Source organism: Elephas maximus, chromosome 24 (genome assembly GCF_024166365.1).
Source record: "Elephas maximus indicus isolate mEleMax1 chromosome 24, mEleMax1 primary haplotype, whole genome shotgun sequence".
NCBI lineage: Eukaryota > Metazoa > Chordata > Mammalia > Proboscidea > Elephantidae > Elephas > Elephas maximus.
In genome coordinates, this window is record NC_064842.1 from 1,431,638 (window position 1) to 1,457,279 (window position 25,642).

General features: G+C 42.9%; 1 protein-coding gene across 8 annotated transcripts; it reads left to right on the plus strand.

Moving 5' to 3' along the window:
- The first annotated feature begins 65 nt into the window (after window positions 1–65).
- Window positions 66–25,642, plus strand: TATDN3 (TatD DNase domain containing 3). 8 transcript variants are annotated; one of them, XM_049868368.1, is made up of 10 exons: window positions 66–148; window positions 9,466–9,498; window positions 11,605–11,678; window positions 11,891–11,975; window positions 16,027–16,089; window positions 18,234–18,343; window positions 18,821–18,876; window positions 20,172–20,284; window positions 21,899–21,979; window positions 24,844–25,642. In XM_049868368.1, the coding sequence occupies exons 1-10, from the start codon at window positions 83–85 to the stop codon at window positions 24,985–24,987; spliced, it is 825 nt and encodes a 274-aa protein (XP_049724325.1). In that variant the 5' UTR covers window positions 66–82; the 3' UTR covers window positions 24,988–25,642. The 8 variants fall into 8 exon arrangements, with proteins under 8 accessions (XP_049724325.1, XP_049724328.1, XP_049724327.1 ...); XM_049868371.1 differs by having other exon boundaries at window positions 21,902–21,979; XM_049868365.1 differs by having other exon boundaries at window positions 69–933.

Below are 25,642 nucleotides of genomic sequence, written 5' to 3' on the forward strand. Positions count from 1 at the left end.
GGCGTCCGGCCGGAAGCTCGAGCCGTGGCGGCTGCGGCGTTCCGACACCGGCTCCGCGGGCGCGTCCAAGGCTGCGGCGGCGATGGGGACGGCGGCCGCGGGGCTGGTGGACTGCCACTGCCACCTTTCCGCCCCCGACTTTGACCGCGTATGTGGGGGCGCGGCGGGGCCGGGGCAGCGGGCAGGTGCGGCCCTTGGCCCTCGGGTGGGCTTCGCGGCCTCGCCCAGGACGAAGCCCCGGGTCCTGCCCGGGCGCTGGCTCGGGTCCGTGTAACCGGCGCCCGGTTTAGGCTCAGGCGCCCGCGGCTTTCCTCCTGGGCCTGACTGGCGGCGACGGAGACCTCCTTCCCCCGTGCCTTAAGGGTCGCCTCAGCTCCGGGCCGGGCCCCCGCTAGTCCCGGCAGGGGTCCCCGAGACGCCCTTCCCGGCCGCGGCCGCACCGCCTGGCGCGCCGTCCGCCGGGGAGTCGGGCAGACAGAGGGCAAAGCGCCGCGGAGTCAGAGCTGCCGGCAGTGCGGCCGCCGCGTTGGCAGCTGGAGGCTGAGGACGAGGAGCTGTCCCGGGCGACGCCTGCGTGGAGGCCGGAAGGACAAAGCCCCGGAGCAGGGCGGGCGGACGGCGGCGCGGGGAGCAGGCGGGCTCGGGCCCCGGCGGGGCAGGGATGGGCCCGTTCAGGCCCCCGAGGCGCGGGCTGCAGCCTGGGAGCTGGAGAGGCTCCGCGGGAGAGAAGGCGGCGGGCGGGGAGGAGTTCGCATTTCCTGAGAAGCGCAGTGCGAATCCATTAAAAGGCTCCCTCGAAGCCGAATGACAACATCTGCCGTCTGCACCGAGACCGCCGTGCTGCTGGGTGGCCACCGGGGAGGACGGCAGGCGTGGGCGCGAGACCAGCTTTGCCTCTCGCTGTGGATAGACAGGAGACTGTCCTGGCTGGTGGTACGGTGGTAGCAGGGGACTTTGGAAGAAGTACATGGATTCAAGACATATTTTAGAGATAGCAGCCATAGTATGTGAAGAATTGGGTGTGTCAAAATAATGGAAGCATAAAAGGAATTAAGGCACACAGGATTTATTTGAGCATTTAACCGGTATGGATGCAGGGAGACCTTTCTGTCCAGAAAAACAGGAAGACTCGTCTTAGGCTAATTACAGTGAGTTTTTAAGGAGAAAAAAGAGAAATACGGAGTGGAAAATTAAACATCGGCTAACCTTCAGCATGATATTTATGTTGGATTCTTTGTACAAGATAAAGTTTAAGTAAGGTTATGGTGAACAGATGTCACAAGAGAGATTAGCGTGATGCAGGTGATATGGTCGCGTTGTCTCCTGTATTTTTGTTTGTCTGTCTTTAGGTACATTCCACAACAATCAGTGACCTTTGTGAATTTTCCTGTGTACTGAGAGGAATCTGTCAACTGGGTCCTCAGTTTCTCTCTTTAGCAATTTTCTTCTCCCTTTTTCAGTAATACTGAGTAAAGGTCCTTGGTGAGTAATCTGAAGTCTGCTCTGTTGGCTGATGACAGTGAATATCATTTGTTCTCCTAGCGGCTGCTCATACACATTTAAGATCCTTGAGATAAAGTATTTGAGGAGGGTGATTATAAGGATTGTCAGTGATAGGACAAAACCCAAGGTTTAAAAGGTTCCTATAAACCAAGGACCCCAAGAACCAAGATTTACCCGGGTGAACAAGTCCTGTGGATTTTAGGTTTCGCTTTGACCGGTTCAGCAGTTTTTTGCAGGGTATCATTATGTATAGACAGAATTTCGAGCCAGTCAAAGTGCAGATACCTCTCTGTGAAGCCAATGTGTAATCAAAAGCTAGTCTATCCTGTAAAGTCACTTTGTGAATTTCTGATAGTTCTTTGGAGAGTGAGAGGGTGGTTTTTCTAGTTGGTGACACCAGGTCTTTTAATGCTGCTTTATTTAATACCATTTGTAATCTTAAAATGTGTCTTCTAATGCTAGAAATTTCAGCTTCTGAGACAGAGGAAGTTGTTTTTCCTAGAATGGAGCATCTTGTAAGTTTGCTTTCATCTAGAGTTTCTTTCCAACTTCCATTTAGAGCTACATCTAAATGGGCAGTAGTTTGTTCTCGTGTTTCTACAGTGTTGGTGTCTGTCATACTTGCAGTGTTCACTTTGAGTAAATGATTGTGTGAATACATAGGGAACAGCGTAAGCTACGTAGCAAGAGCCAGTGCGTTTTGCAGGTAGAGCTTTGTAAACCATCGGCCAGAGACAAAATACTGTCCTTTTAGGGCATTAAAAGGCAACCTGTTACCTCCGACAGCAGGCACAATAGCTTGTAAAGCTAGCTGAGTATAAACACAATAAGGGGGATCATACCCATCTTGATCATTATCTGAGTGCAAAATCTTGGTGCCATTTAGCCAACAATTTCATTTGCCAGATTTTTCAACCCGCTGGAACACGTTTTGGTTAGAGGAATGGGCCTCTTGAGAAGGAGAATATATTGTATCCCAGAAGGGAGTTTGACCATTGCACTGGGTATGGGTTTCATGAAAATAAAGAGTTCTGCCCAGTAGAGACCGAACAAACGCTGCTGCCTACTTACTGGATGGCCTTCTGATTGGTTTCGAGCGAAACACCAAGTCCCTGGAGTTAACACTGCCACATCGGAATAATCCCAATCAGAGACTCCTGAGGCGGAGGCTAGCGTCGTTCCAGAAAGGAGATCTGTCTGCCTGAGTATATCTGATGTGATTTGTCATAGCTAAATCTGAAAAAAAAAAAAAAAAAAAAATTTTTTTTTTTTTTTTTAAATCTGAAAGGGTTAATGGAATCACGATTAAGCGTATACCAGTTTGAGGGCTTTTGGGAGGGTGGGCACAAACCGAGCAATTAGCTTGATTAGTGTGATGAGCTATTTGATGAGCAGGGAGTACAAAGGAGTTATGTTCTCGATAGGTGGTTACAAAAGGGAATAAAATGAAGGGAACAGAAAAGCATTTATGTATGATTCTGATCTGTGATCTTGGGTAGAAGCAGCCCACATCATACACTCTTCTGCTTGTTCCAGGGGCCTTGGGTGAAGCTGTCTACCTCGGGATCATCTGCTTCTGGGGATTGATTTTGTCTGGTAGATTTTTATCCTAAGATCAGAAAGAGGTTGTCAGGTTCATGAATGTGATGGGGCTCTTTTTAGCTAAGAAATGTGTACCCACGGGTTGGCTCCTCGGAGTCTGGTTGCCATGTGTGTAGTGAGGAGAACCAGATAAGGCCCTTTCTGTGTGGTTCTAAAGGAGCCTTGCGTTGAAAATGTTTTTAGAAAATCCGGTCGCCAGGTTTAAGATTATGACATGTCTGGTTTCCTCAGGAGAGGGTGCTGTCTCTTCAGAGGCTTCTCACATCTGTTGGGAATAAGCTTAGGAAAACCGCGTTACAGCTTGACAATGCTGAATCACATCAGTGTGTCCCAGTACTGCAGCGGAGCTCGTCATGATGTGCAAAGGCTTAGACTATCCAGTAACTGTCTCTTAAGGAGTCAGGGGATGTTTTCCACATAGCACAGATCTGGTAGTCATAAGGGCCAGAGGGGCTGCTTTGAGCCAAAGCAGCCCAGCGAATTAAGACAATCTGGCTAGCTTGAGTTAGTTCATTCTACTTTTCCAGAAGATTGGGGGCAATAGGGACAGTGTGAATGCCATAAGATGGGGAAAACTTAACCTCTTTTTTGGACGATTTTTTTTCTAGTGAAGGGAGTTTCACAGTCATGAGAAGTCTCTGAAGCTATTCCCCCGAAGAGGGATGTTTCAGAAGTTTCCCTGCCACTGTGGTGGCATCAGCTTTTCAATAAGGAAAAGCTTCTCGAGTGAGCTTCTTGGATCAAGTAGACACGTGAGACTATGTGGGCAGCTCCTGCCTGGAGAAGAGATGAGAGGTCGGAGGGGCAGGAGCTGGCCGGATGGACATGAAAATAGAGAGTGGAGGGAAGGAGTGTGCTATCTCATTAGAGGGAGAGCCACTATAGTTTTTGTATGAGAGAGTGACTTGGTTTGCAAACTTTCACTTAAAGCACAATAAAAATTAAAAAAAAAAAAAGTTTGTATCCATCCAGAACATAAATTAACTATTATAAAAATATAGTTCTATTCCATGAGGGGAACCCTGGTGGTGTTGTAGTTAACAGCTGGGCTGCTAACCGAAAGGTCCTCAGTTCAAATCTACCAGTTGCTCCTTGGAAACCTATGGGGCAGTTCTCCTCTGTCCTATAGGGTCGCTATGAGTCAGAACTGATGCAACAGCAATGGGGTTTTTTGTTTCTTTCTTTTATTCCATGAGGGAGGTAATTGGATGAAGTGCAGTTGTAAATGTTAAAAATATCCAAAGTAAAGGGTCTTTCCTGAGACGGTTTTAAATGTTTTTCCAGGATTATGAGTTTGGTATTTTAGAAGCTGATCATTGACTTGTTTAACAGTACAGTCATCCCTCCATATTCATGGGTTCCGAATCCATGAATTCAACCAACCATGGGTCAAAAATATTGAAAAAGTTCAAAAAAAGCAGAACTTGAAATTGCACTATTTACATAGCATTTACATTATATTAGGTATTATAGTAACAGAGACATGTGCAGGAGGTTGTGTGTAAGTTACACGCGAATACTATGCCATTTTACATAAGGGGTTTGAGCATCTGTGGATTTTGGCATCCACAGGGGGGTCCTAGAATCAATCCCCTGCAGATAGCAAGGGACGACTGTACTGGTACAATTTCCCCACCAGTATCTAGATACAATTTGAAGCATTTTATCAACCGCATGTTGAGCGGTTGAATGTAGAGCCTTTAGGAAAGGGAATTTTAAGGACTCTAGGAGAACCAGGTATTTAGGAAGAACCAGGTGGTTGTCAGGACTCTCCCAAAGTTCTTTTTTAATTATAGAGATAGTCATTTTTCAGTTTTCTAATTCTGGCTCTTTCTTTAGTTTTTCAGCCAACTGCCTTAAATTTAAAAATTTGGAGCGACTTCATTTAATGCTAGACATTGTTTTTCTAGTACGTGGGAAATTTTTTGGGCTGCCTTTTTTGCATGAAAATCAGCTATGATATTACCTTGGTATTCAGGCTCAGCTTTGTGGATATGGGCCTCTATGTTAATTATACCTATTTGGGAAAGTAGTAATAAGGTCTTAAGTAATACAGGCACTAATTTTCTGTTTTTGATGGAGGTCCCTGTAGAAGTAAGGAACCCGCATTGTTTCGTAGCATTCTAAAATCACGTACTACCCTAAGTATCAGCTGTCAGTAGAAATGTTGACAGTCCTTTAGCAATCTCACAGGCCAGATTTAGAGCATACGGTTCTGCCTGCTAGCCTGAAGCAAACTCAGAGAATGGTCTTCTTTCAACTAGTTCATGTTAGTTCCTTACAGCATCACCACTTTAATAAGAATTCTGGGTACTTTTAAGGTAGGCTGTACCTACATAAAATACCAAATCAGAATTTTTAGGCAAAATTTCCTACAAATCAAGCCATGGAGTGAATACTTGAAATACAGTATACAAGCAGTCATGAGATTCATGTCCTCAGGCGAGTGTGGAAGGGCAGCAGAACTGAGAATACTACGTCATTTAACTTGAATAGTAGAAGGGGACAAAAGAAGGAACTCATAGGGTAAAAGCCTACTTGCAGAAAAATGTTGAGTGTGTTCAGTATTGTGCAGAACCTCAACGGCATGAGGTATTTCTAAAGTTAAACAACTTCCTTGGACTATGTCAGAAGAGGCCACTGCTATTGTAGCAGCCACAGCTACAGACTTTAAACAAGAAGGATAAGCTCTGGCCACAGGGACTAGTTGAAGGCTATAATTAGTAACAGGCTTATGGTGGGACCTGTGTTTCTCTATAAGGACCTCTAGACCTTCGTTCTGTTTTTCATGTACAAATAAGAAGAAAGGTAGTCAATAGTTAGGCAAGCCTGGAGTCAGAAGACTTTGTAGAGCCCTTTTAATTTCCCCAAAAGCCTTTTCATGAGTCTTTTCCCAGTGTATTGGTTCAGGCACAGAACCTTTTGTTAGCTCGAACAATGGAGCAACTATCTCCAAAATGTTTGGAATCCAAACTCCACAGAATCTTGCTAGGCCTAGAAACCCGTGGAATTGTCTCTTGGTTTGAGGTCAGGAATAAGACTGGATAGCCTGAAGTCTCCTAGGGGAAAGAGAGATTAGCCCTGCAGATAAATCATGCCCGAGATAATGAACCTTTGAAGGATAAATTGCAGTTTATTTTTAAAGACTTATTGTCCCTTATAGGCAAGCTGTTGTAATAAGTAAATTGAGAGTCAGTTTTTGACTAAGTTTGATCTAGGGAGCATAGTAAAAGGTCATCAACATACTGTATAAGAGTAGATTTATTCTGAAAATTAATTTTTCCCCCCAGATCTTTAGTATTATTGTCAAGGTCCTGAGAAATATAAGTAGGAGATTCAGAAAATCCCTGAGGCATTACTGTCCAAGTGTACTGATTTTTCCAAGTAAAGGCAAATAAATACGGGCTTTCCATATCTACCAGAATGCCAAAGAAAGCTACACACAAATCTACCGTGAAACATTTTGAGTCCAGAGCTGTTTCAAAGTGTTCTGCCAGATGTTAGAATTCTGCCGTTGGGGTAACTTCATATTCCAGTTTGTGTCATTTTATTAGGTGCCCAATCTCAGGGCACAGTCCATTTACACAATGGAATAACAACACATATTGCTGTCCCTATGGCTTAAGTCCTATTGGCCAAACATCTCTTCTAGCCAGGCCCTAAAGTCTGCTGTGGTTTCATCTTTCTTCTCTTTGCATGCTTGTGTAATCATCCAATTTTGGCTGGAAAAGTGGAAGGGACAGCTTTTAATAAAACCTGACCCACTTTTCGAGCTCTCTTAATGCCATCTTTGGTAGTGTGGCAGGCTAGATCTTTAATATCCTCATCTGATGTTTCCCAATTTGCTTTTTATAACAAGGTTTTGGATTTTCCAGGCCCCACTAACATCTGAATAAAAATAGGTTGATGTAAGTTGGGAGCCCAGGATCTTATGCTCCCAACAGTATTCTAAACTCCTCTTGAAGTTTGAAGTCTTGTTTGATCATTTTTTGGGGTCGGGGAAGTCCTTAACTATGCCTGGGAGTTCTGCTGTCAGCCAAGGTGTGAAAAATGCAGAAGTGGGTACCCCAGGTTCAGAGGCTAGTTTAATTTTTAAAGGAAATTGACCCTTACAGTTCTTAAGACGAAGAGTTGGAGGAAAAGGAAGACAGTAAAATGAGTCTGAAGGAGCAGATGAATTGGAGGTAGAGTTGGTTTAAAGAGCGGCTGATGGGCGTGGCATGGCTCTGGAGCAGTGGAAGGGGAGAGTCGTGAAGGTTTTTTCCTTTGCACACTATAAAGAGTCAGAGAAGCAGTTTGGGAATCATTTTGTCATTTGGAAGCTTTGCTGTACCAGTCCAAAGTGCTCCCCATTACTTGCTGAATACGAGTTTGTTTTCTTCAAGCGCATCTCTCAAATGGATGATGTTTTCCATGCTAAAAGTTTCCCAAAGGAGCTACTGCTGTTAAGTCATCTCTGGTAAAAATCAATCCATTTTTCCAAATTACTAGAAGTTTTGGGTCCATAATGCATGAACATGTAAGCTGTGGGAGTTTTAGGAAGCAACAGCACTTTTAGAACAAACAGACCCATCTCTATGCTTAAATCTCAAAGAAGGACCTGCAAAAACAGCTGACCCTGGGGTACTGAGGACAGACATTTTCCCCCTGCTTCTAATGGGTCAGAAGAGTGGGTTGACTTACCAAGAAACGGATGTCCAAAACTGCTAAGATACGAACCCAGAGAGCTCAACACAAAAGGAATGGAGCATGGATCCAGGAGAGACTCACTCAAGTTCCTCAACTGTGATGAAAGAGCAATGAGCAGAAAGGGCCCACGTGGGTGCTGTCATCTCCCACCAGCAGCAAGAAGTCTTTGGGCGTCGTCTCCAGATCCTACTTCTGACACCAGAAACTTCCAAAATAAAGCACAAAACAAATTAAGATTTATAGAGTTTATTTAAGCAATTGATACGTATGCACACAAGGAGACCTTTCAGTTCAGAAAAGCAGGTAGGCTCATCTTAGGCTAACTGAAGTGAGGTTTTTTTTTTTTTTTTTTTTAAGGAAAAAAGGAAATATACAGCAGAAATTGAACATTGACTAACCTCTGGCATATTTATCTTGGATTCTTTGCACAAGATAAATTTTGAGCAAGTTAATGGTTAACATGTCTCAACAGATTTGTGTGACTTTATAGTCAGTGTGTCTCCTGTATTTCTGTTGTTCTGCTCTTGGGTACGTTCTACAATAGTCAGGGACCTTTGTGAATTTTTCTGTGTGCTCAGAGGAATCTGTCAACTTGGTCCTCAGTTTCTCTCTTTAATAGATATTTAGAGTTAGGGAAAGGGAGGAATCGGAGGTGACTCAGATTTTTAGCTTTTGTCTCAGGGAAGATGGTGGTGCTATTTACTGAGGAAAGACAGGTTGGGGAAGAAGGAAGGAATAGGTTTCTGGGAAAAAATAAAGTTACGTTTGGCACATGTTGGAGATGTCACGTAGTCATTTTTAAATGTGAATCCTGGGTTCAGTAGAGAGCTATAGGCTGGAGATAAATACTGGGGACTCATTAGCATAATGGTGGTATTCAAACCCATAAAGGAGGAGCAGGAGTCCCTGGGTGGTGCAGACTCTTACTGTGCTCAGTTGTTAACTGAAAGGTCGGGGGGTCAAGTGCACTCAGAGGTGTCTCGGAAGAAAGGCCTGGTGATCTTCCAAAAGATCAGCCATTGAAAACTAGGGAGCAGTTCTACCCCGACGCGTGTGGGGTTACCGAGGGAGCGGCCCTACCCCGACGCGTGTGGGGTCACCAAGGGCCCCGAGGCGTGTGGGGTTACCGAGGGCCCCGAGGCGTGTGGGGTTACCAGGGAGCGGTCCTACCCCGACGCGTGTGGGGTTACCAAGAGCCAAAATCGACTCAACGGCACGTGATTTTTTTTTTCTGAGAGGAGGAGCAGAGGGTCCTGAAGTCAGATAAAGGAAGGAGAACGAGTCAAGAAGACTGGAAAGTAGCAGCCAGCGAGACAGTGGTGTTTGCAGAAGGAGAATGGTGTTGCAGAAGCTCACAGTGGAAAGTATCTTGAGGAGGAAGGAGTGGGCAAGTGAGGGGTGCCAGACGTTGCTCAGGGGTGAAGTGAGAAGAGGACAGAGGAGTGTCTTTTGTGTTTGACAACAGCAGTTTCTGTGTTCGTGGAGTGGGAACAGAAGCCAGGTTTACTGACATTAAATGTAGACGGGAAGTGGGTCACTGTAGACTCTCTCTCCACCACCCCGTTCCTTGCCGTCATTGTCATTCTTTGTGGTGACTCACTTGCCTTGATACACACAGACAGAGCAGTTACTCACTCATCTAAAATAACTGATCACTTATGTTTCTTTTAGGATCTGGATGATGTGTTAAAGAAAGCCAAGAAGGTAAGTCAGTATCTATTGATTGCCTTATTTTTTTGTTGTTGTTGTTCCTTACTAATTTCAAGCTAAAACTGCTTGAAATTTAGATACACTCTGCTGATACTTCTTCAGCGGTTAATACGTAGCATTTATTGTTTACTGTGTGTCAGACACTATGCGCCGCTCTTTCCATGCCTTATCTCAATGTTTCACACCAGACTTCTGAGGAGAGTTACTGCTTTATAGCCACCACCCCCCATTTTATGGATAAAGAAACTGAGGCCAAGAGAAGTAGTCCAAGGATGTACCACTAATAAAGTGTTACAGACAAAACAGCCGGCATTTAAAACGTGTGCTTTCAGCCACTGTCTCTACCTTCAATACGGAACAGATTGGTCCATTTGTCGGTTCTTAAATTCACGTTATTCTGGAGATCATGGATAAATTATAAGTTTTCTGAAACATTTTGATTTGTTTGGAGAAAAATAATTATTAATTTTTACAGTGTCTATGAAATCCATTTTAACTGGTATTTTGCCATTTTCTCATAAAGTGGTAGATCCCAAAGCGGTTGCCAGCACATGTTTATATACATTTATACAGGAGCACGGGCTGTGGAGTTACACAAGCATAATGACCTTGGGAAGGAGTACTGGTGGCGCAGTGGTTAAGCGCTCAGCTGCGAATCAAAAGGTCACCGTTTCAAACCTACCAGCCACTCTGTGGGAGAAAGATGTGACGGTCTGCTTCCACAAAGATTACAGCCTTAGAAACCCTCTGGGGCAGTTCTACCCTGTCCTGTAGGGTTGTTAGAAGTAGGAATCAACTCGAAGGCAGTGGATTTGGGTTTCTGTGACCTTGGGTGAGTTATTTGACCTCATCCAAAACTTGGTTTCTTACCTAGAAAATGGATTATAGCAATGCCTGCCTGCAGAGCGTTGGGCTTCTCCTGTATGTGGCCCTTCAGCCCTGGGATTTATAGTTCTGCTGATTGCTAGACCACAATATTCCCAAGAGACTGGTTAGTCTACTATACAAATAAGGTGTGTAAAACCCCTGCAGGGATTGGTCAGTACTACATCAACTAGGTAGCTGTGGCAAACTGAGGGGACTGGTCAGTTTTGCCATTTTGCTAGGCTTAAAAGGCCCAGTCCCACCGAGGTTGAGGGAGACCTCACTACCATCAAAAAGAAAATCCAGGAGTAGAGCAGGTCCTTTGGATTCAGGGTCCCTACCCTGAGAACCTCCTAGACCCCAGAGACAGAGATAGCTGTAATATTGGAGATAGCGTGAGCGTGAGAACCAGGAGACCAGCACTAGATGGTTACGTTGGGCTTCCCAGCCCGTGGAGCAAGGCAGCTGCAGTGGGTAGCTGACCCACAGAGTGAGAGAGCTGAGCGCCTTCAGGCAGGAGGCTTCCTGCTGCAGTGGGGTGCCTCCAGGCACTTATCAGTGGAGCTAAAGAGCTGTAATACTTGTCTGAGCAGGGCAGAGGCTGAGAACAAGGGTCAGCTGTGGGCATGGCCAAGAGCAAGGCCTGCCTGCCTGCAGGCACAGCCAAGAAGAAGCTGAGAGCTGTCTTGGTTGGAAGCTATCCTGATTGACAAACTGTCCCGTCTCCTTAGTTCTTTCTGTTACTTTGAAGTTGATCCTGGTTGAGTTGTAGCCTGTAACTTCCCTGATAAACCACCTAATAATCGTATGGTATGTGAGTTCTGTGTGGCCATTGCAACAAGTTATTGAACCCAGCAGAGAAGTGGAGAATGCCATGGGAAGAAGACCTGCTATCAGAATGGATACAAACGTGGGGGAGTGGAAGCATGTCTGACCCCCACCTAACAGGGATCAGCTTGGGCTGATGGTGATCATCCTCCCCCCTTGTGAACCTGGAGGACGTCAGATGCTTCCGCTTTACGCAAGCCCACAGGGAGGTTGTGCAGATGAATTGAGGTGGTGTCTGTGTTCACGAAGCGAAGTGCCTGAAACGTGATAGAAGTCATGGCTGTCGTGTCATTGCAGCCTGGTGGCCAAGGAGGACTAGGATGCACAGAAAACTTTAAAATTTCATTCAGTTACATTAGATGTGTACATTGTTTGGGACTCTTAACTATCGTATCCCCTTTGTTTCAGGCCAACGTTACGGCCCTTGTGGCAGTTGCTGAACATTCAGGAGAATTTGAGAAGATCATGCAGCTTTCAGAAAGGTGCCACTTTTAATGAAGACTTTAAACTGCTGCTTTTATACAATGTCAGATTGATGATGTCAGATTTATAGTATCAAAGATGATCCATTTTTTTAAAGAGAATGGGAAGGAAAAGTCACATTAACATACCCCTGAAAAGAGATTCTACTTGCCCTTCAGAGCAGTCTCGTAGTCTGCTACCCCCGCGTTCTCACTTGATTCCATATTTCCAGGTACAGTGGATTTATCCTGCCGTGCCTGGGTGTTCACCCAGTTCAAGGACTGCCACCAGAAGGCCAGAGAAGTGTCACGTTAAAGGTAACAGTCACATACAACAAGAACCATCAAAAATGATGATACCTTTTGACTCAGTAATCCGTTTTCTAATTTAGTCTAAGGACGTAATCCAAAAGGGGGAAGCGCTGTCTTCCTTCACAAAGATATTTGTCATTATTTGTAATAAAGAGAAAGTGGAAAGAGCCTAGAGGTTCAGAGATAAAGGGATCTTAAGTTAAACTAAGTGCTAAATATGATGCATTTGTTGAAAACGAGGATTACAAGGTTTCTGTAGCAACATGGAAGCTGTGTACAGTATAATATAGAGAGAAAAAGCAGGATAGCAAGTGTTTATCCACTGTCTGTCAGTGACAGCCAGGTAAAACGTGTCCCGTTAGGAAAAGCTGGGGAGAAAAACACAAAAACAATCGTAGCTGTGAGGGTCTGTGGAATTATGGGGGACTTCTTTTTTCTCCAGTCTTTGTCAGACCAGTAAGTCTGGTCTTTTTTGTGCGTTAGAATTGTCTTCTACATTTTTCTCCAGCTCTGGCTGGCAGGAGGATACGCAGTTTGAGAGCTTTATTGCATTTTTAAAGCTCAATACCCATTTGAAGAAGCGATGACTTTTTTAGCCCATGAGTACACTAAGATGTGAGGGCTGTCATTTTTTTATAGTAATGAGTCTTCGCTTCTGCATTAGGTTACCCCGGGTAGCTTTGCTTATTTCATAACCAGATTACTTTTCATTCACTTCAGGTAAAAATGCATACTTAGCATTTAGCTCTCTTGAGTTGTTGAGTATGGTAAAATTAGCTAAACTGCCAGAGAGTTAACAATTCCCAAAATGTTGGAGATTGCAGCTGCCCAGCTTCCATGTTGTGGAGATTTATACTAATAGGCAGGCAGGCAGGCAGTGTTTACTGAGCAGCTACTGCATGGCAGGTACCATTCTAGGCACTTAGAGTGAAGAGACGCGGCCCCTGGAACCGGGTTCTAGATGGAGGAGGACAGTCAGCAGTGGAATACTGAAACAGGAGAACTTCAGGTAGCACTAGGTGCCTCAAGAACACAGTGGGATTATGTGATAGGGTTCTGGGTGCTGGTTTTTAGATTGTGTCCTCAGGAAAGGCCTCTGTGAGGCAGTGACATCTACGCTGCTACCTGAGGAGTTGTTCATGTACAGATAGAGGTCAGAGTGTCATAGGCAAAGAAAACAAACCACAGAGGCCCTGAGGTAGGAATGAGCTTGCTGTGGTCAAGAAGTGGAAAGGAGGCTGGTATGGCTGGAGGGAGGGGCGGTGCTGGCACTGAGGTCAGGAACTGGCAGGACTCACCTCATACAGGGCTTGTTGGATTTCGTTCAGTTGAAGTGAGGAGTTAAAGTGGGGGAAGGTAAGATGTGACTTAGGTTTTCAAAGGATTTCCTTGCTCATAGTGTGAAAAATGAATTTTGAGGAGAGCAAAAAGGAAGAAGCGGGAATAGTTAGAAGGCTATTGTGATAGTCCATGTGAGAAGTGATGGATTGGGCCAGAGTAGCACTGGAGGAGGTGAAGAAAAGTGGCTGATAGGATGGCTTAACTTATGAAAGTAATTAAAATACCAGCAGTATACAGGGAACTCTCAGGAGAGCCGTCTGAAATAGATGAGTGATAAACAGAGTTCTTCCTGTCTTGTTCCTGGTGCACTTGTGGTATGTACCACAGTTTGTGGCATAGTTCCTAGAGTGTCAGCTCCTTGAAGGCTTTAGAACCCTCCCTAATATGTGGTACAAAGCTAGGTACGTGCTGAGCATTCATTAAGTTGCCTTGATTTAGGATTTAGAATTGCCTGTTGCTGTTAGTTGCCACTGAGTCGATTCTGACTTGCGGAGACTGCACGTGTACAGGGTAGAGCTGTGCTCCATAGGATTTTCAGGGCTGTGACCTTCCAGAGCCTATTGCCAGGCCTGTCTTTTGAGGTGTCTCTGGGTGGGCCTAACATCACACAAATCTTTCAGCATATTCCCAAATTAATACATTCAATGCGTATTGTTACCGGGCACTGTTTAGACACTAGGGATGCTGTACCTGTGAACCATTGCCATCAAGTTGATCCCAAGTCAAAGCATCTGTGTAGGACAGAGTAGAACTGCCCTGTAGGGCTCCCGTGGGTGGCTGGTGGATTCAAACTGCTGAACTGCCAGCCTTTTGGTTATTTAGCAGGCAAGCTCTTAACCACTGCACCACCAGGGCTCCTTGAATAATGTGGTGAATCACAGTTCACTGGCTAGTCTGCTGCCCTCTGCAGGCAGAGCACGTGCACTCTGGTTTACCACATCCCTCCTTGGCCCGCACCACTCATTTTGTTACACACCTGCTCTAAAGGTTCTGGAGACTAATTGTTTTCTCTAAGGAAAAATCCTTTGTAATTATTTAAAATCACAGTAGGCCTCTCTTCCCTCCCTCCCGTTCTCCTTCTTTCCTTCCTTTTCTCCATCCTTCTCCCTTCCTTCTTTGAGCAGTATGGTGGAAACAGAATGGGCTTTGAAGTCAGGAGACACCTGGCCGACTGGCTTGTGTGATCTGGGGCAGCTTACTTAACTTTGCCAAGTCTCAAGTTCCTTGTTTGTAAATTGTGAACAATAATATAATAGTAGTAGTGGTACCCCCAATCACAGGGTGCGGGATCTTGAAAACCCCCATAATAGGACCACTAGCTGTTAAGGATCTTGAGACCTTAAAGGGGAAGTGTGAGAAGAAGAGCTGAGGTCAGAGATAGACCTGTGACTGCCCTCATAAATACTTTCATATCTCCTAAAATAAAAGAAAGCACACACACAATAACATGTAGACGTATTAAATTAGTAGTATGAATTATCTATATTCTGCTATTAATTTCTATTTACTGTACTTGACTTGCCAGAAGCTTACAGAGCTGTTTCATGAGGAGTTTGAACAGTCTCTTTGTAAATTTGTTTCGCTATTTTTGTAGATAACAGACATTCCAAGTGGCCTGTTTGTTCCTGTGTCTGGTTTTCATCCAAATGTGTAGTTTCTGTCTCATTCAAGACCTTCTAAGTGCCAAACATCTGGGTGCTGCCTCCCACTTGCCCAGTCCCTTTGAGACACAGAGTAGTTTGAATGTTTGGTATTAAAAAGCTTTGCCTGACCCTGCTTAAACGACCCAGCCTTCTGTCAGCTGCTCTGATATCCAGGTCTCATCCTTCGTCAGGTCCACCAGTATACACCCCTAAGGCCTTGATTTACTCTCCCATGTCTTTTCTCTCTCTCAAGGCATAATCGTAAAATCCCTTGCTCTGCTATTTGCTTTATCTCCCTTAGTGCTCTCTCGTTCTACTTATCTCTAGTCAAAGTACCTTGCCGTTCACGTATCCCAAAACTCAGATCTTCAAAATAGTTTAAAAGGTATCTAGAAGCAATTTTCCATATAGTTGTATTTCCCCTCCTTATAAGGGAACCCTCACAGGGTGAATTCTTTTCAGAGAAAATGGTGATATTGTTGAAATTAATGGTATACAGTTACTTCAGTAGTTAACAAACAAGCACATAGATAATATTCATTGTTTATATTGTTGAACCTTTAGGACAAAAATAGGCTAAGCAGTACTGTAAGGACAAAAGAGATAAATGAAGACATTGCGAAGAATTCATGAGATTTCACTGTTATAAATTCACAAGCCATTAGTATCCTTTGAGAAGACCTTAAATAATACACTCCCCAAAATTCACCTACAGAGGTGGCCTCCTGGCAGCTCTCCGCTTTCTTGCGTAACTATTCCAAGAAGTCTAAAATAGTCCTCCTAAATCCCAGGAAAGTCCTTCTGAACAGAAGGAGAAGCTTAAGTGGAAATCTTCATAAAAACCTGCATTCTTGTAACCTGAGTGAGTTTATCTTGGCATGTGTCTCTACTCAGATTCCAGTTAGAGGCTCTCACCATTATGGCAGGATTACTATCCCTCGTTTCCTGAGTGGTTATGGGGTTAAATGCTAGTAAAGCACCCAGCATAACAGAGTGCCTGGCGGGTAGGAGGTGTTCACAAAATACCAGTTCCCTTCTTCTTCCGTTTTAACGGTGTGCTTGCTTGCTTTCAGGATTTGAATATGGCTTTGCCCATTATTGAAAATTATAAGGATCAGTTGTTGGCAATTGGAGAGGTAAGCTCCCATTAGCTGATCATGACTTCTAATCCAGATAAAAATAATCTTTAGTTCAGCACTGGTGATTACAGTTGTCTTGAATAACTGTTACCATTCAGCTGAGTGATAGCTTACTGATACACTCTCAGTGAGCAGAAGAGCTTGGGGGTGAAACAATAGAAAGTCTCACCACAGGCTTATCTTAATGGGGGAAAACCACCTTAATAGCGTTTCTATATGCAGTCAGTTCTCATTATTTGTGGTAGTTTGTTGTATAAAATTTCCACGAGTACTGAATTAGTGAGTACTGAACCATTGCCCCTGGGGGAACGTAGAGTTTTCTGTGGTTATGTTTCTATACAACACAGTAATGCAAATACAGAAAATACTGGGAAAAAATTAAAGGTTAAACATTTAAAGTTTTTGAGAATATTCCATGAAAGCTTACTTCTGACGGAGCTGCAGGAAGTGTGATGGAGCACTGTGCTGGGCAGTCGACCCTCTTGTCCTTGGCTTGCCCCACGAAACCAAGGGAGAGGTTGGTGGAGTGTTGAGAACCTGCCCTTCCACATAGCCCTTTTCCTGTGTAACACTGAGCAACGATTTTTTTAATTCCTCTGCAGCCTCCTGATCTGCAGAACCTGTCTTGTCTGCAAGGTTAACATTTTTTATGCCATTCCATTTTGAAACCTGCATGTCAGCCAGCACCAGCTGGGAGGGTTTAAGCTTCTTCGCTTTCAGCCTCACAGCTGTGCTGCCCACTGTACCACTTTTATTGGTTTTCATTGCCTGAGTCTGCGGATTTAGCTGCTTTTCCGTAACTTCTCGTTCCATTTACTTGATGTTCCACAGCATCTGCACGGTAGTCATCACTGTAGTGCTTTCAGGGCCGCAGGTACAGATCAGCCGATTTCTTCTTCCTTTTCCCGAATGGTACCAAATTGTTGATTCGTTAACACGGAACTCACCCCAGCAACACTGAGACTCATGCATAAACAAAGCTTATCTCGTGTGTATTTTCTCCAAGGCACGTCACAGCCTTCTTGTGCTTAGGAAGGCTGGACAACAATTCGGCACTATGCTGGGGGCCCTTTTAAACAGAGAAATCAACAAAAAGCATAAAAATGCAAAACACATGGCATTAAATAGACTGTGAGAAGGACAGTCGCTCACAGTGTGAGAGCTGAAGCAGAAAGGCCAAGGTCACCTCGTTCCACCTCAGCTGGGAACGTGCTCCAACGACCCAGGCCTCCACTGTTCTATGCGTGACCGCGAAGCACTTTGAGTATTGATTTTGGGTCACCAATAAATTTCAGCGCGTATGCAAATTTGCAAATACAGAACCTGTGAATAAGGAGGACTGACTATGCTTTTTATTCTTTTGTTTGAATATGTGTTATCTCTCATTAAAATAGTATATGTGGCTTTTTTTAAATTAGAAACACACTTTAAATAGACCACCAGTTGCCAACCAGTTGCTCTTGAGTTGGTTCCCACTCCTGGCGCCCCCTTGTGTACAGGGTACAACTGCACCCCACAGGGTTTTTAAAGCTGTGACCCCTTCAGAAACAGATTGCCAGGCCTTTCTTCAAGATGCCTGTGGGTAGGTTTGAACTGCTTGCCTTTTGGGTTGAGCGCTTAACTGTCTGCACCACCCAGGGACTTCTTTAAATAGACTAGAGTTTGTAATTAAGGAACTTTTTTTTTAAGTAGTTGTGAACTATTTTCATCACTTGGTGATAAATTCTGTTTCTAATTAAAGATAAGAATAACACTTAGACCCAGAATACAGATTATGATGTAACAGTGCACGCCAAAATATTACCAAGGGAGGCAGTTATCTTTAATCTGTGCTGGCCCATACGTGACCACATGCAGCTGGTGAGCACCAGTGTGGCCGTTGTGACTCACATGGCAGATTTCAAAGACTTAGTAAACAGGATTTATATATGTATAACTTATAAGTTTATATTGATTAAATATTGAAATAATATTTTGCATATACAGTATTAAATGAAATATATTATCAATTTCACTTGTTGTCAAATGTTTTTGATGTGGCTACTAGGAAATGTAAAGTTATATATGTGGCTCACATATTTTTATTGTTAGCACTGATCTATGGCATGTCTTTTGGGTTTTTATTTTTTTCCCCATTATAGGTCGGGCTCGACTTCTCCCCACGATTTGCCAGCACTGACGAACAGAAAGAAGAACAAAAAGAAGTCCTAATCAGACAGGTCCAATTAGCCAAAAGACTAAATTTACCTCTGTAGGTTAATTCATCATCTTTCTGTGTTAATAACTATAGAGGAAATTAAGTAATGATCAGAGAGACCCTCCTGAAATGGAACCCTGCATTTCTTTTTCTCCGAATTACATGCAGAAAACAAAAATAACAGTGAAACCTGTGAGAGCCAGAACTTGTTGGGACTGCCTTGTTTTTCCAGGTCTCCCAAGTTTTCCGCCTTTGACGGGGTGCAGTATTACTACTTTTCTATGGCTCCCTATTAGTGGAAAATATTTGAGTTTTCTTTCCCTGAGAGGTTTCCACCTTACACAGGTTCTGGCTTTCGCAGGTTTTACTGTAATATTTTCAGACCCAAGTACTTAAACATGGGAGAAAGATGTGGCAGTTGGCTTCCGCAGAGACTTACAGCCTGGGAAACCCTGTGGGATCGGTATGAGTTGGGATCCACCGGACAGCAGCGGGTTAAGTACTTAATTGGAATTTTTTGGTTTTAAATAGAAATGTTCACTCACGATCAGCTGGAAGACCCACCATCAACCTCTTACGGGAGCAAGGTATTCGGATTCCTGAGCAACGTGCCTGGTGCTTAAAGTATGACAGTCCCGGTCCGCGTTCTCCTAGAGCAGCCAGGTTTTAATTTGGTTTCTTAAAGGAAAGGGAACAGGACGAGGGTGGGGGTTGGGAATCAGCCGAGATGATTTTGCAAGTCAGCTTGCTCTTTACAAGGTTTTCGGCATGGCTAAGATAGGTGTCAAGCTCGCAGAGAACAAATGAAAAATTGGATCAAGTTATGTTCCTTAATTAAAAATTTAGCAGCTCACATTTCTTAATCAGCTGAACCAGTTGGTTCACGAGCGAGAGGACAGTACAGGGCAAAGAAGGGCAGTAACAGAGTGGCATTGGATCACTGCATGTTTTCTGGTTGCTGCTTCAGAAAATAGTATCATGTAGATTGTGGCCCTCATACATAAAATGCGCTTCGATCTTCCTAAAGTAAAACTATATCTTACTATTTCTGAAGTAAAAAATATATCTTATATAGCATTATTTTCAAGCTGTTTTAAGTGCCACCCACAGTAAGTGTACTTTATTTTGAGACTCCGTATTTACACATATAAAAAACTGACAAAGGTTTAACAAATGTGTATATACATATGTGTGTGTTTTTATATATATATATGTGTACACACACGTACACACTGTGGCTGTGACCCACAAAACTGATTTCATAACTCGCTTGTGGCCATAATGCGCTAATGATCACACCTACCATTTGAAAACAGCTGTCAGATAATGACGGAAATGTAAATGCTTACGAGTAGAAAGCATCGTTCGTGTCAGTGATGAGAGCTAAGCCCAGCTGGAGTAGCTGAAAGCAGGATTTTATACAGGCTGAGCAGCATAAAGAGGAGGTTTTGTGACGCCATCTCTGACTTCTGAATTTGTGAGTCATTTAGCTCTCCAGTTTTTCTTGCATTAGAATTTCTGTTAGAAAGATCCATTTGCGTGCTTAAGAATCTCTTCTTAGGAAGAATAATTTGACAGCTCACAAATCCTGGAAAAGATTTGATGGTACATGAAGTTTAAATAGTTGCTTAAAAGTTTGTTTTTCAATTTTCTTTAGTAATTTCATTCTGAAGATTAAGAATTGACTGTGTTAATGTTTAGTCTGCTGTTTGGGTACTCTACAACTGTCTGCCTTTTGGAAGCCGTAGGCCCTCGTCTTTACATCACAGTAGCCAGCATTGACCTAAAAGCTCTGACCTTTGTTGTTCAGTTTAATTAATGAGAAAGCCTCCTGTTAAGAAACCACAGAGGACCTCTCTGACTGATCTTTCGTTTCTGGGAGGCGCTGACAGGGTGCTGCTGCATGCCTTTGACGGCCGGCCATCTGTGGCCATGGAAGGAGTCAGAGCTGGGTACTTCTTCTCAATCCCTCCGTCCGTCGTAAGAAGTGGACAGGTGAATTCTTTCTTTAAACCCCTCTGACATTTTGTGAAATCACTTTTTTTCCTGTTTTTCTAAGCCATTCTAATGCATGTGTAGTCATCACTCTTTTGTGGCTTTCCTTTGCATCTCCCGGTGACCAGTAATGTTAAGTATCTTTTCATGGGCTTGTTGACCATCTGTACATCCACACCTCCTCTTTGGTGATTCCCATTCAGATCTTTTGCTTTTTTAATTTGGTTGTTTTCTTATTGTTGAGTTGGCAGAATTCTTTATATATTCTGGATGCAAGTCCTTTTTCTGCTATGTTTTACACATTTTCTCCAAGTTTTTCATTTTCATAATGGTATCTTTCAAAGAGCATAAGTTTTTAATTTTGATAAACTTCAGTTTATCCTTTTTTTTTTTTTTTCGGTTTGTGCTTTTGGTGTTGTAGCCAAAAAAATTTGCCTAACCCAAGGTCACAAAGATTTTATCTTTTTTTCCTAGAAGCTTCGTAGCTTGAGGTTTTATTTTTAGCTCTATGATCCATTTTAAATGATATGAGTTATGAGTCAGGATTCTTTTAATTTTTAGGCGTTCCCAGTTATCTAGTTTCTCTTCTGCGTAGTTAGTGGTGTTTGTATACTGTTGTTGCTACGTATAGGGCTCCTAGCGTTGTTAGGGTTCTTTTTATTTTTTGCCCATAAATGTCCAGTTCCAGCACCATTTGTTGAAAAGACTGTTCTTTCTACCTTGAATTACTTTAGCGCTTTTTTGAAAATAAATTAGCAACATATGGGGAAGGGGATCTATTTCTAGCTTTTTTATTCTGTCCATTGACGTATAGATCTGTCCTTAGGCCAATGTCACAATGTCATGATTACTGTGGATTTATAGTAAGTCTTGAAGCCAGGTAGTATGTGTCTTCCAACTCGGTTGTTTTCATAAATAGTTTGGCTATTCTAGATCCGTTGCTTTTCCATTAAATACCGGAATCAGCCTGATGATTTCTTTTTTAAAAAGTCAGCTGGGACTTTGATTGGGATTACACTGAATCTCTAGATCAATATAGGGAGCACTGGCATGAACACAGTGTATTTCTTTATTTATTTAGATTTTCTTTGATCTCTCATCATTTTACTGTAGTTTTCGGCATACAAAACTTACACATATTTGGATAAATTTATCCCTTAGTGTCTCATATTGATGATGCTGTTGTAAATGGTACCTTTTTTTTAAATTTCAGTTACCAACTATCCGTTGCTAGCATATGGAAGTAAAATTGATTGTATATATTGAACTTTGTATCGAGCAACTTTGCTAAGCTCATTTATTCCAGCAGAGTTTAGTAGATTATTTAGGATTTTTTTACATAGACTATCGTGTCATCTATGAATAAAAACAGTCTTACTTTTGCCTTTACAGTAAGTGTGCCCGTTATTTGTCTTTCTTGCCTTATTGTACAATCCCAAATACAGTGTTGCTTTTGGTTTCTGTGATTCTCTGTAGTTTTTTCGTTATCAGTTTCATTGATTTCACTTCTTTATTATTTCACTCCTTCTGCTTGTCTTGAATTTAACATGATGTTCTTATTTTATCTTTATTTCTCATGTTTTAAACTTAACAGCTATTTTTTTTTCCTCCAAGAAGCAGAAACTCGTGAAACTGTTGCCTCTGACTTCTATGTGCTTAGAAACAGATTCACCTGCACTAGGACCAGAAAGACAGGTAGATGGTTTTGTAGTTTCTGCATTATTTAGATTGTGTCTTTAATTTACCTACTTCCACTTTAGCTGTGTTTCTCATTTAGTGTGAATGCAGTGGAATCCTATTTTAATGCTAGGTTGAGGGATTACTTTTATTTCGGGTTTTTTCTAAATATACTTGCTTTAAATTTAATGTGGAACATGTCCTTATTTACATAATAATGACAGCCAGACCAATATAGTAAAAATTACAGTGTCTACTGTCAGAAAAATCTGGGCTTAAATCCTGTCTTTGCAACCTAGTAGCTATGTGATTTTAGACAAGTTACTTAATATCTCTGAAACTATTTCTTCATTTATAAAATGTGGGCAGAATAATAAAGGATTCCAGTGAGGACTAAATGAAGTAACATATGTGAAAGTGCCTAGCAGTGTCTGGTATACAGCAGGTGCTCAATAAATATTCATTTTTCTTTTTTAATGAGCCATGTTATAATGAGGTTCTGTTTCTTTCTGTAGAAATATTTATATAGTCATAGGTTTATTTATGTGATCTTTACTATAGTATCTCATTTTGTTGTTAGAGCCCATGAAAACTCATTTTAAATTTCATACTGTTTTATACTGATAGTTTTATGCTATAATTTTCTGAAAGGAAGCTACAGGGTCTGCTTTATTTATACAGTTCCTGTTAGAGTAACCTGCCAACGTGTGGCTTAGCAAGCACTACCCGTCAAACCTGTGTCTCCAGGCCTGCCCCGTTCAGAGGACTGGCATCCGAGTCTGGGAGGCTTGGGGACAGTGGTGACATGATTGTTAATAAACTGTGATTATTTAAGAAGGCAGTGTGAATTTTGCTAGTTAATGTCCAGTTAGTTACATATTTTTTAAAATCTGTGCTTATAAGAATATAAAAACAATAGCTCAAAGGTAGAAACAACCTACATGCCGATTAACAGACAAATGGATCAACAAAACGTGGTGCATACGTATAATGGAATACAGCTCAGAATACCTAGTGAGAGAACTGAAGCCTTGATACCTGTTACAGTATGGACGGAGCTTTAAGACATATGCCCAGTGGAGTAAGTCCATCACAAAAGGGCAAATTTTATATGACCTCGTTTACAGAACAAGACAAGAACAGGCTCGTGCACAGAGCCAGAGTTTCTCCGTGGTTACCAGGGGTAGGAGAGGATAGAGTTTCCATTCTTAGTGGCAGAATCACATTGACTAAGGGTAGGATTGCACAGTCGATTAATGTAATTGCTGTCAGTAACTTGTACACCTATAAAAAGTTGAATTGGCGAAAGTTGTGTGATAGATATATTTACAACAATGATAGAAAAAGAAAAGAGTAGCTGCTGCCGTTGCTTATGTACAACCAAAACATAGGATTTGGTTCCTTGGTTTGGAGGTTTAGGGTCATGGTTTCATGGGACATCTCAGTTAATTGGCCTAATAACATGTTTAGTGCTTCTGTTCTATCTCCTAGTTCGTTGCGTAGTGCCTGGGGTCTTAAACGTTTACAAGCGGCCATCATCAAAAATTGATCTCTATTTGCCTGGAACAACAGAGGAAGAAGGAGAGTCAGGAATAGGAGAGGATATGGAATGTGTGGCTAATTGCCTCCATGAACAACTGCCTCCTTTGCCGTGAGACCAGAAGCAGATGGTACCCAGCTACCATTGCTGAACATTTGATCAAAGATTCTATAGAATAATCCTGATCAAAAGGTGGAAAATGCAGAACATAATTCCAAATTCTCATGGATTGTAGGCTTTCTGGAGCCATGAATGGCAGATTAAACTCTGAAACTATAGCCCTGAGATAATCTTTAATCCTTAAAGCAAAAATATCCCCTGAAGTCATCTTAAAACTGAGCGATAGTTTCGCTTAACTAGTAAAAAAGATCTGCCTTGAGCCTTATGCTCTTTTAAGAACCATCTATATGGTATCAAATTGGCAACAGCAACTTGAAAGATTAGATAGGAACCTTAGGGGCCCTTGAGTGTTGGCTAGTGAGAGAGGAACAACTCAGAAAAGACCGATGAGGATGGTTGCACAATTTGAAGAATGTAATCGACGTCCCTAAATGGTACACATAGAAACTTGAATTGGTGTATGTTTTGCTGTGTATATTCTCAACAACAACAAAATAAATAAAATTATATTAAAAAAAAGAAAGAAAAAATACTGTCAATTATACTATGACCTGCCAAAAACCAAGTACATAATCTGTTTAGTCTTTCAGACACACGGTGGCGTTTCTTGAATCAAAGTGTAATATATCTGTGAGGTGTAGAGGCCAAGGTGCAAGCAGTGACCTTTTTAAGCACTCACTTTTTAAGCGCTCACTTCAGCCCAAAACCAAAGGGCCGTTCATCCCTCAGCCAGGCAGCTTGCCGAGTGTTCACTGTTGCAGCCTGCCTCATGTGCTGGGTCGCGGGAACTCAGCTGCTAAAACCCCAGTGTTCTTTTCAGGAAGATCAGATCCTTATAATCAGTGTTGCAGCCACAGCTTAAGCTAAAGCACAGGGGCTCCTCCCTCTGTAGACACCCACCTCCCCCGATTAAAAGAGAAAAAAAAAAGAAGAGCTCCTCAGTTGTTTTTGTGTGGTTAATTGCAGTCGAGTTGATTCTGACTCAGGGCAACTCCGTGTATCGCAGAGTAGAACTGCCCCATAGGTTTTCTTGGGTGTAATCTTAATGGAAGCAAATCACCAGGCCTGTTTTCCACGTTACCAGTGGGTGGATTTGAGCTGCCAACCTCTAAGTTAGCCGTCAGGTGCAAACCGTTTGTGCCACGTGGCTAAAAAGTATTTATTCAATAAATCGTTACACGGGTGTTAGGCTTGACTTAGTGTCTGCTTTGTTCTGTTCCAGGTGCGGAATGAACCTGGGAACATTACCGTTTCAGCGGAATACGTTGCCCAGGTGAAAGGGATCTCAGTGGAAGAAGTTACAGAAGTGACCACACGGAACGCATTGAAGCTCTTCCCCAAGCTTCGGCAGCTGCTTCAGAAATAACTTAAAACCATCCGTTACGAAACGAGATCGACCGCGAGGGGCGGCATTCGAAGGGCAAAAGGCCTGATTAAGGATCTGAACTGAAGAAGCCATTTTATAGAGATAGAGAAGATCATAATTTTAGAGAAATGTTTTCTCTTAGCTCAGATCCTGGAACCCTGGGTTCTCCTTCTAGCTGCTTTCAGGAAACGGAGTCCTGGCGGGAGCCAAGGAAGCACTGCTGCTTCCAGTCTTCCCGTGAAAGAGAACCGCTCACAGCTGAGACCCTTCCTCCAGGGAGGGGCGGCCCCCACAGCTGAGAGATAAGCACTACGGGGATGGGGGGCGCAGGCCACCGCTTGACCCTTCACCCCCCGTTTTACTTCCCACGGGATTTATCCAGTGGAGGGAGAGGGTCTAGTTTTATACATCAGAGATCTTCTGTTTTCTAGGTTTCTAAAACTGAACTTTTAGTACTTTGATATCTTTCTTTTCAAGAGAAAAATATCAAAGTTTTCATATTGACCTTAGTTTAGATTTCTGAGGGCCAGTGTTTGTGCCATCACCGTGAAATACCAAACTCGAAGTCCCAGTGAGTAAGCTGACCTTAAGTCCCAGTCTGAATTTTGTCCGATTCTTAATGTAATTGACTTCATTAAAGAAAATATGACTTTTT